This window comes from Glycine max, chromosome 16 (genome assembly GCF_000004515.6).
Source record: "Glycine max cultivar Williams 82 chromosome 16, Glycine_max_v4.0, whole genome shotgun sequence".
NCBI lineage: Eukaryota > Viridiplantae > Streptophyta > Magnoliopsida > Fabales > Fabaceae > Glycine > Glycine max.
This window is the reverse complement of record NC_038252.2, coordinates 30,418,715-30,430,630: the sequence shown is the minus strand read 5'-3', so window position 1 is coordinate 30,430,630 and position 11,916 is coordinate 30,418,715. Positions and strand designations below refer to the sequence as shown.

General features: G+C 34.0%; 1 protein-coding gene across 2 annotated transcripts; it reads right to left on the bottom strand.

Moving 5' to 3' along the window:
* Positions 1-3,162: 3,162 nt before the first annotated feature.
* On the bottom strand, positions 3,163-11,704 carry LOC100814959 (BEL1-like homeodomain protein 4). 2 transcript variants are annotated; one of them, XM_006599334.4, is made up of 5 exons: positions 11,218-11,704; positions 9,512-10,949; positions 8,065-8,450; positions 6,585-6,645; positions 3,163-4,129 (listed from the first exon to the last, which is right to left on the bottom strand). In XM_006599334.4, the coding sequence occupies exons 2-5, from the start codon at positions 10,853-10,855 to the stop codon at positions 3,587-3,589; spliced, it is 2,334 nt and encodes a 777-aa protein (XP_006599397.1). In that variant the 5' UTR covers positions 10,856-10,949; positions 11,218-11,704; the 3' UTR covers positions 3,163-3,586. The 2 variants fall into 2 exon arrangements, with proteins under 2 accessions (XP_006599397.1, XP_014624496.1); XM_014769010.2 differs by having other exon boundaries at positions 11,086-11,222.
* Positions 11,705-11,916: the final 212 nt, after the last annotated feature.

The window sequence follows — 11,916 nt, the reverse complement described above, 5'->3', positions numbered from 1 at the left end:
CAGTTACCAGGTGCTCCATCTGCAAATGATTTTAATTTCTACCTATAACTATATTTAACAAATACTAATTTATCTTAAGTAATAAAATAGTATTAAATAATTAGGGTATAATTGAGTCTATATAAATATAATAATATTTTACAGCTCTTTTATATACAAAATAGTAATAATAATAATTATTATCATTATTAATAATAAATAGTATTATTTTTTCTTGGTCTTTATAAAAATATCTAAAACAACAAATATTACGAGGGAGTAAAAATACGACAAGAATTGAGCCTTTCAACCTTATCATTTTTTATTGTATAAGTACTATATTTTTCTATAAAATCTTAATAATTCTCTTAATATTTTATAAAATAAGTACAAAAATAAAATATATATTCAATATCTATAAACATAAAAATATATTTATTATTTTCCATTTAACGAAAAAGAAAAATATTGTATGAAAATATAGAAATATTATATTTTTATCCTCCAAATATTACTATCAATATGAAATTTGAACTCTGATCAAATTATCAACCATCAACTTCGTGAAACCATTGGATTTATGCAGTTGATTTGGTGATAAAGAAAGAAGTTAAAGTCTTAAAGGAAGAAGACACAGAGGTTGTGAGTTCATCTTCTGTCTCTTATTAATATTTTAACAAAAAATTAATAACTAATATTGATGGATTAAAAAAATAAGTCAATTAAACCATACAAAAATGTTAAAAATATTCTAGATACAATATTTAGTTGAAAAATTATGCGAGTTGTACTTGCCCATATTGTATTAACAATATATACAAGTTGTGCAATTCTAATTGCAAACTAGCACATATATGGCATGGTGTAATGAATTTTTTCTCACACGCCAATTGTCCAATTTTCGAAGTGCTGTAGTATTACGGAAATGATCAAAACAAAGATTAAAAAGGTCAAAAGATGGGGTTTCGTAAAAGAAATATTTTGTTTCTAATTAAATTATTTTTTTTCAAATGAGATTTTTAATAATACATTTTATTTGCAATATAATTTATTTAAGCAATAATAATGACAATTTTTTTGCTTAAGTTCATTGCATTATTAGACTTGTCACGTTTGAAGTGTTGTCTGTTTCAACTCTTATTTGACCTTTACCATTTTGTCCTTTAAAAAGTATCTTGGTTGGATAAGATAAGAAAATGTTTACTGCCCTTGACTCAAATTCTATTTAATATGATACCTTTGGTGGCATAGAGCAAAAATTCTTAGTTGAGACTAACGGGCAAGAGGACCAAACAACCTCATATGTGACCTAAACTTGCCTTCAATAATGTCAATGTTCTGCTTAATTAAGTCTATTGTAGTGATAGATTTACCACATCTGGGGTATATTGTGTATTTGAGCTCTCTTGGACCTTCGTTATTTTATCTTTCAAAAGATATCTTGATGGATTAAGGGAAAACAATATTTACAAGCTTTTCTTTATATTAATTCTTATTCAATGTTAGATTTTTGGAGCAATGAAACAGTCCCAAGTTAAGGTTAAGGGACTACAGGGCATGACAAATTGATGTGTGACCTAATCCCTCCTTTTAGTGTTAATTTCTACTTAAATTCATTGCTTTGTTAATTTGTTAGGCTTGTTGAATTCAAGATATTGTTTGTTTTGACTAAGGGTAAAATGGTACTTTAAACTTTAGAGGATAAGTGTATACTACTAGAAAAGTGTTCATTACATGGAAAATTTCTGTAAATTCTGCAAAATAATCAGCAAGAAACAAGTTTCCTGTATTTTCCTGCGGATTCAAATTCGTAGAAACATAACTGTCTCAGAAATCAAGTTTTCAGATTGAGAAAGAACAAAATCACCGAATTGAATGTAGCAACTGTATAGAGAAAAATATAAGAAAACAAAAATTATGACATGCAAGGACTTTGTTTAGTGATAGAAATTAAAATCTGCAGGAATTCGCATAAAAATCCGCAAGAAACTTCTGTGTGGATTTGTTTATGCATAAAGCGCAAGAATTACCTGCAAATTATTTCTCGCATAAAAATCTGCACAAAACTCCTGCGGATTTTTTTTTCTTGCAAAAAATTCTGCAGAAAATTGATGATTTTCTAGTAGTGGTAACAAACTGTTTTTAAAAAATTCTATGAAAATTACCAGATGTTAGAGACTGTAGCGTTAACCTTCCGTAAATATATCAAGTCAAAATAAATGGGATTCTTATAAATTTTGAATTTTATTTTAGGCTTAAATATTTTTTTGTTGGTCGAGGATAAATTTCTAAATTTTGTGTTTGATCCCTATTAGAAAAAAATGACTCATATCAATTGTGAAATAATAAAAGATCTACATTAAAATATTTATTTATGAATTAATTAAACCCCAATTGATCATCAAATCTATGAAAGGTCTTAATATCACCTCACTCTTCTTAATTTGAAGTATTATCATAATTGTTATTATTATTATTAACATCATCATCATTGTTATATATGGATGCGAGACTCATGGTGGTAATGACAATGACGTTGATAAAAATAAAGATATTAATGATGATTATGTATGGTGACTATGGTGGTAATAATCATTATGCATGGCAGGAGATGATAATGATCATGATGGTAATAATGATGATTTAATAACAATTTTGAGAAGAATGACATGATATTTGAAATATTTTAGTATATAATAATTTGGATCATTGAGAAATTTATTTTTTGTCTGTTAAATTAATCTAAAATTTTCATTTTATTTAATGGTTGAGATTAGTTATTACTTGTATATCATAATAGTCACCTAACTTGTGAAGGCTTTGCCTTATCTCACATTTAATTTCATTTAAATTATATTCTCTCAAGCAAAGGTAATTTACGTACACTTTTTTCTTATGCAATTTTTTTTTCTTCTAAAAATTTCTCCTGCAATCAGGTTTATTATTTTTTTCCCGTGGTCATTTGATATATATTTACTTTCTAAATTTTTTGGCTATGCACACTGAAGTGTATAATATATATATATATATATATATATATATATATATATATATATATGTCAGAAAAAATTATCATTAGTATCACTTTTTAAATAAAAACACACTACTAATTGAAATATACCCCTAAAAAATTAATTTGAACAAGTCTTGTCAAATTATAAGTTACAAAACATCAAGTGCATATACGGGATGAGAGTGAGCACATGTTATTCTATTAATTAGATAAAGTCCTATCAAATTAAGATATGAAACCTTAAGTACATACACGTGATAAATAAATAAAAAAACGTAGAAAACAACCTACTATACAGTTGCACAGATCACCACAGAGCCTACCTATCGCCAGCTGATAATCACATATAAGCCTACCTTTCTCATTTCGTATTCCCTTCTTCCTTTCCTTCCATAAAATGCAACTTAATCTGAGAGGAGGAACTAACATCAAAGAGAAGTTACAAGGGTGGAAAAATGGTTTCTTTTGATATATCATATCATAATAATCATATTATTATAATTATAATAATAGTAATAATAAAGCAACCTCCTATACGTATCATTCTTATCTTTTATGATCATGTGAAGTAATATAGGGGGAATTGATTAAGTTTTAAATGCCTCCAAAGTCCCTAACGGAGAACGGAGTTTTCTCCGGCATGTTCCCGGCGTGGCGAAGCCCTAGCGTGAGTGACACGTCACCGGCGGTGGTCCCAAACCTGATCAGAGTGGAACCAATTTCAGAAGCAGCAGAAGCGGTCCCAAACTCCGTTGCAACAAGGCTACCATGCCTACAAGATTCATCGGCCACCATTGTTCGGGGTAGCTCCGACAGTTGCGTCACCTCAGAGGCGGTGACGGTCATGGCGGCAGTGCTGGTGGTGTTATTTATTGGTGCAAGTGAAGGGTCGCTTTCAGAATCGGATCTTTTTCCGGTTGGTGGTGTCGTTGTTGGTGGTGGTGGCGCTGTTGCCGTCGATGCTGTGGTTGAGGGTGTTGGAGTTTGTGCCAATTGGTGGCCACTGTTGTTGCTACTGCTTTGGTTCCCCTCCCTCTCTTCTTCTGCCCCTTCGGCCTCTTTGAGTTCTTGTTGGTACATGTCTTCCACCATGGGTTTCCACAAACGAACCCTCGCATTAATGAACCAGTTTGATACCTGCAAATGTAACACGTTTAATCTATCCATAGCTTCAATGTTCACTCACACTAGCAGCTACTTGTAATTTACTGTGTCATGTTGTGTTAATAACTGTGCTATAACATTTTATAGATGTGATCGAATAATATTATGTATATGTGTATTGTCATCTCACATTCCTTAGCCAAATAGCAATGATCTTTTAACACCTTATTTTTCTAAACACCTAGTTCGACAACATTTATAGTTAGTTAGTATTATTTTTTTTTATCTCTCTTCCTATACAAGTTACACCTATATTCCTCTCTCTTTTATCTTTTTTACTAGGTGTTACATAACATTTTGAGTGTCTAAAAAATAATTTTTATCAGCCAAATTGTGATGTTGTGATCTAGATGGAAAGAGAAGTATTTATACTATTTTTTCATTATTTTTATATATTTAACAAAAACCGATAAAATGATAACAGATTATTTTTGGTAACTGATTTATTTACTTTTTTTTAATTGATAATGAAATTATTATCTATCAATATACAAAGATAATGTAGAAATTTTAGTGTATAAATAACAAAACAATATAGAAAAATTGAAAGGAAAGTTACAGCACACATATATAGGCAAACATTAATTACCCGAAATGCTTGTCACACTTGGTATTGATTTGGATAAGGGTACGGTATTATATAGTATGCTCAACCCGAAATATGCATATGATATTGACCTTGATCATTTCGACAAATGTATATATATATACACTGGAGTCTTTGTTTTCCAAAATTAAGCAAGTTTTGGGAGAAGAAAGAAATATAGAGAAAGGAGAAAGGGAGAGAAATAATAAAAGTTAGAGCATGAAAAATAAAAGTTAAATATATAATATCCATTTTATTAATCATTCAACAATATTATCGGTTCTAGGAAAAAGAAAACAGAAAAGATTGCTTTCTGACTCATGGCTGTTTGTCACTCCATGATAAATTGTGATTAGGCCATGAAATATCTTCTCTTTGGTATGACACATAGGACAGAGAAATGACATATTTGAATGATAATGCAATTATATATAGCATAGACTTTAACAGACAAAGCTATTTTCACAAAAAATAACAGACTCCAGAATGTGTACTACTTCCTCATTTCCCTGACTCTTATAGGGTATAGGCATGCATGTAATAATAGGTAGGAAGTTACAACGTTATATTTTCCTTTTCCTTTCCCCTCTAATTAGATGTAAGCTAAAATGTAGCAGTAGCTTTTGGATTTTGGTAGTTCAGGGAAAATACAAGGTACACTGTTAATGCAGAATCGAAGATGTACAAAATCTAGTTAAGAAAATACTATGCACGAGAAAGTACTGTTTAATGAAAATTATGGATACCATATTTGTAAATATATATCATTGTGGAGGGCCTCGAGGCACAGTTTTGTTATTTCTCATTTCTGACTGTTGTGTGTACAAATTAAAAGACATTAATGATTCAGATAGAACGTGCCAAAATCAAGAATAGGCCTTATCTTATGAAGGTGTGAATGTGATTATGTATGTAAGTGAAGAAAAGTAAACTAACATAGTGATTTGGCATACAAAGGTGCATGAATAGGTAAGATGGCATTAATTATCTGAGCATAGAAGGCATAATTAAACTTGTAAGGAATTTACCACGACCAGATTATGATATCTCCAGAAAGATGATTTATTATCCTTATTTATGGTCCCCCATTGTGTAGTTGGGAGAAGTGAAGCCAATTGATATGAGAGAGAAAATAAGTGGCAGGGTGAGGAGGCGAGATTCTAAAACACCATATACTTGATTTTTTTGAATTGAGAAAAACAGCAAAACTTTCATGTCTCATTGTCTCTGTACTTATGCCTGCTGTTTCAATTTCAGAATTTATGTCACCAAGGAACATCTTAATTAATTTTAGAATTTATGCCACCAAGGAAAAGAATCCTAAATAAATTTTAAAAAAATATTATACAGTTATATTTTTTGAGTAAAATTTCATAAAATATTGGTCATTAAAAATAACCATACCAAACCTTGAATTTCTTATGAAATCATATAAGTTTTCTCTTTTAATATATAGGATAAAAACATTTCAATCCACTGGTGCTTGTCTTTCTCTAAAGGGAAGAGAGAAAAGAAACCCAAAACCATGTAAGTTACATCTGAACTTACTGCTGGTCCCTTCTCTTGCATTTTTTCTTACATATGTATATGTGGTCCTTGCATGTACTAGTAATTAATTAATTTATTATTATTATTATTATTATTATTATTATTATTATTATTATTATTATTATTATTATTATTATTATTATTATTATTATTATTATTATTATTATTATTATTATTATTATTATTACTGTGGTAGTAGTATGCAAATGCTGAAATGCAACAACACAACACAAAAAAAATTGTCTCTTTCTTCTCTTTCTAAATTGTGGAAAGCTAAGAGTGGAGGGGACGAACCTGATTTCTCGATAGCCCAGTCTGTCGTGCCAACAGATGCTTATCTGCATCGCTTGGGTACCTGAGAAAGAGACCAGAAAATGACATCAGAGTCCTTGCCTTAAACTGTATAAAGAGACACCCAGCTTTCTGAGTATGAAACCTTTCTTTCTGTCCCTTCGTGGGCGTGAGAATCTAAGAGAAACAAAGAAAGATCTACGTCCTAGCTGCCATTGCAGAAGTAAAGTAGATCATCGCTGCTGTACACACTGACCACTACTCTCTAATTTCTTTATCCCTCTTTATTATTATACACCCTGATAGAATTTTCCCTTTTTTTTTTTTAAAAAAAAAGATAAATATAGATACAATAGATTATATAATCTGATAAAAGAATAAAAATTAGAAGAAAAAAAAAGTGTCAACGACATGGTTATATTGTTGCAGTGTACAAATATACTTGTTACATAAGAGAAAATAGACTCAAAATTTATACATGTTGTTTATATAGAAAATTGAGAGAGAAAGAGATCCTACCAAGAAAATGAATTTGCAGTTAAAACAGCAGATGGCTACATACATGCATATATGTATCTATCTATTTTTACAGCTTTTGGCTGTCGAGCTTACATGCATCCCAAGACTCTCTGCAGTATTAATGACTGTTGTAAGCGATCCTATGCATAATGGCTTTTAGATTCCCTCTTTCGGTCTTTCCTTCTGCGACTCTTTTTTCCCTCTTTGTTAATTAACGGAAGCCCTGCTACTTTTTCCAGTTATGGATATCGCGGTATCTATCGTATTGTGTGTTGTTATGCTTTTCCCACATTTTTTTTAAATCAAATAATGTCATTGTGTCTCGCTGTCCCTCTCCTTCCACAGTCTCGCAATCATTAACTGTCTTTTCCCACTCTCATAAGTCTAACATACCACATTTTCCCCCTAATTATCCAAAGTTAAATTATACCACATCACCCTACTACCCATATAGTAATTTTCCCTCTTGAGATATTTTCCAACTCCCACTCATAAAATAAATCTTTTGAATTACATAAATAACAAATATTAACCATTATATTAAGTTAAGAAACTTGAAGTATAATTACGTAAAATTATGTTATTTATGTTTTTATAATAAATATTTTTTCTTTTTGATTACATAATAATCAGTATAACACATTAGTTAGCAAGACTCACAGAAATGAGCCTTATTTCTTCTAATAAAACCCTTCTTTTTATACACACAATGCAGGTTTTTATCTTACCCTAAATCTACATGTTTAACACCGTGAGAGGATTCACATTCACTCATATTATCCAAGAGATGTTTTAAACCACATCTTCCTCCTCCAAGATTCACACCATGAGTTAAAAAGACAAGCCAACAAAACATGAAGATACTCATGTCAATTCTAGGAATGGCTTGTTTTTTTATATGCACAAGTAATGATGAGAGAGAGAGAGAGAGAGAGAGAGAGAGAGAGAAAAGGAAAGAACGTACGGATGAAGGAAATGCTCGAAAAGCCAGGCTCTCAAAATGTTGACAGATCGTTCTGGCAACCCTCTCTGGGGCCTCCAAGCCTCCTGTTCCATCATCCCCATTTGATGAAACGCTCTTTGCTGCCTCAAGCTTTGTTCCAGCATCTTCAGCCTTGGGGTCTCTCCTTTTGTCAACCCCGAATTCCCTGCACCATCTTTCTCTCCCAATACCTCACAACTATGCTTCAATTGTGCTGTTATCGCATCCTTTAGGCACCTAAAGTGACGAGACATTGCTTTCTGTGCCAGCGCCGTGTATGGCACCGCGGCGCCAAACCCCATCACCATGTCGAATGCATTCACCACCATGTGCATTTGCTCGCAGTAGTGGCTGTATCTCCGATCCACCTGAAAAAAAATATAAATATTACATTAAAAAAACTAAAATGATAATTATTTTAAAATAAATCTTTTTGTTATACGATAATTTATAATGGGACGAGCGAGTAATTAATGAATGAATCATGTTAAGGCTATTAATTGTTGAAAGAACCACCTGTAACAGTACATGCATGTTAGTATCATTATAATTACTCGAATTCATGGTTTGGTTTGTGAAAAGCTGGGGAGAACTAACCAGCATTAAATTAAGGAAAGAAACTGGGTATGGTTAAATTAAGAATACGATACATGGGAGTTAATTCACTCATGCAAATGGAGAAACAAAAGAAAAAAAAAAAAAAAACACACGTGTGTGCTGTAGAATATGCAAATAAAAAAGATGTTAGGGAGGACTACTTGTTGTTGTGCACAGTACGGTGAACGCAAATGAAGAATGTGTGTTTCTTTACATGTAGAAAAATGTACAGTTATGGAAAAATTCAATTGAAAAAAATAAAGAAAAAGAGAAAAGACTGTTCTCTTTATATATGAGATATGAATACATGCTTTCACTGCAATGTTACAATGATGGGTATATGAATCTGGGGGGCAATGGCATTCGTAACAACTTGCTATGCTATAATATATATGATTGGTGATTGCCTTCCATCTGTTTGGTGAGTCTTAATAATCAGAAGAAACGTCGCTTCTTGATGGACGTTTTCTCCTATAATGGTAGTGTCCTGGTTTCGCACTTTCACCAAACTATATAGTATTTTTTTTCTTTTGTTTTAAAAAACTAAAAACTGAAAAGAATCTAAGATCTTCCCACCAATCGAATCCGGAGATTAAAAAATTGTGCCACGATTAAAATAACAATAATCAAATCCTCACCAAACTGATCCTAAGGATTGGAGTGGAACCCTACTATACCGACCGGCTTTTTGTTTTGTTGAATTTTAGATACTAGCTGGAGAACTGTGTTTTATTATTGGACTAAGAAAAATAATTAAATTGGAAGACCTTGACTCTAGAAGAATGAGAGAGGGTAAGAAGAGTATAGAGAGAGAAAGAGAAAGATTACATGCCTCGTCAAGCATGGTTAGGAGTTTGACCTTCCTCCTTTGATGCTCAATTCTATCAGCTGCTGACAAAGGAGGAACATCCTTTGAGGAAGACGAAGAAGCACCGCCGCCGCTACCTCGAAGATTGGAACTAGGGTTTGAGAGTTGCCTATTGAACTTGTTCTTCTTGAACTGGCCTCTCCCAACACTGCAAAACTCTTCAAGCAATTCCTGAGCAGCTTTGGCATATTTTGAATTCCTCAACGCATTCACAACACCTAAGGATGATGTAGACGATGATGCTGCCCCAAACCCAACATGTCCCTGGTGGGTCTGTGCCAACAATGCTTGGTGGTGATGACCCCCAAGAGTACTCTTATAAGAAGAGGGTCCTCCACTTGCTTGATTGTAATACAAAAACCCACTGTTCCCCATCCTTAGTTCCTCAGCCTTTGCGGCTTCTAAGGAGGAGGACAAGGACAGGGAAAGGCCCTGGCCATGACCAGGGCCTTCTGTGCTCGGTCCTCCTCCTTCTTGAGTGGTGTCGGGAAGCCACGTGAATTGACTGAAAGACCCTCCTGAGCCTGGAGGGAAAGTAGGAAGCAGCATGTGGAGAGTAGAAGAAGGAGGAGGAGGTGGAGGTGGAGGGGGAGAAGGGGATCTGGTGGTTTGAGGGTTCATGAGAAAAAGCTGCATGGCAGCTGCAGAGTCTGCATTAATGCTCGACATCTGATGATGCTGGTGGTTGTGATGATGATGATGCTGATTCTGAACTATGCTGCTGCTGCTACTGTCACGGCTATTCACACTGCCATGATGATGATGATGATTCTTGGAATCTCCCAACGGTCCCAACCCGCTTAGCATCCCTTGTCTGTTTCCGTACCACTCACTGCCACCACTGCCCACTGCCCTGGCCGACGGCGATGCCCGAAATGTCGTCGTCATCGCCATTGGTTGTTGTTGTTGCTGCTGCTGTTGCTGTTCCAATAATTCAGCGGCGCCGGGAGGGAAATTGAACATCTCCGATAACATTCCGGCGGTTTCGTACACCGGGAGGCTCCCCGATTCGTCTTCCTCTATAGGTAGCAAAGTTTGTTGCGGTGGCGGCTCGAAGCCTTGCACCCTCACTTTGTCCCTCCGAATCTGCTGTTGCTGGTGGTGATGGTGGTGGTGGTGGTGAGGGTCTTGGTGAGTCATCGTAGTAGCCGCCGATCTTTCGAACCCATTAGGGAAGCTGAAGATTCCTTGGTGGTGGTGGTGGTGGTAATCTTGGGACATAGAATTCGAATGATGTATTTGTTGTTGGTGTGTCTTCGAGTGAGAGAGAATAGAAGGAAGCGATGAAGAAGGTGTTGCTATTCCCATGTTAAGATCATCATCATCAACAAAATATTCACCATCCTCTCCCTCAGCTTGTGACTAATCGAATTGATCAAGGATCGCGCCAGAATAAGCGAATCTGAGAACAAGAACAAGAACAAACAGCAACCACATCATGTAAATGAAGTCAATTAATTATATAGGAGCCATGAAGATAAAATAGAAAGAGAAGAAAAAAGGGTTAGTATTATAGGCCCCTCTAAAGTTCTTCTCACCTAAATGGTAATTTTCATTTTATCATCATCATTTTCACCTTTGTTCATCATCTCATGTACATATTAGATGTATGTATGTATATATATATATATATATATATATACACATATGTGTGTGTGTGTTATGTGTACCTCTTAGAGCTGAAGGGTATGAAAGGATGTGAAGCTCTCAGACATCGTTTTCCATTCTGTGGTATTGAAAGCTTCTTCAATTCTTCTCTCTCTCTTTATATCTGAGGCACACTCTCATACATATACATACACACAGAAAAACACACACACTCTCTCTCTCCTTCTCTCTCTGTGTTGTCGCTCTGTCGTCTGTGGTCTCTTTCTTTCTCTTTCGCTCCTTTACTTTCTCTTTGTTGTTGCTCTTTGCAGCTAGAGAGTGTTTTTGCAATCACCTTGTGGAAAATGAAAGATGGAAGTTGCACACAATATGTAAAAATTGAAAATGGAGGCTCAGATATCTGTCTGAAATAAACGCAGTGTTGTTGTGTGAGAGAGAAGAGAGAGATAGAGAGAGGAAAGAGAAGCGGTCGCTGTTCTTCCACTTCTTCGAACTTTCACCTCCTCCTTTAGTATTTTTCCCCCACCAATAATGTCTTTTTATATTTTCTTTCTTTCATTTGATGTCACAAAATCACAAAATATTAACATATATGTGGTAGTAAATAGCAAGCTAAAGAAAAATATTCATGTGTGAAATTACGAGAATGACCGAATGTTGAGCATAACTACTAAATAGATATTGAAGGAGCGAAAGGAACACAGTTGTTGGAATTACAAGATCACAGCCAACGGATTTAAACTGCTAAGTTCTGATATTTA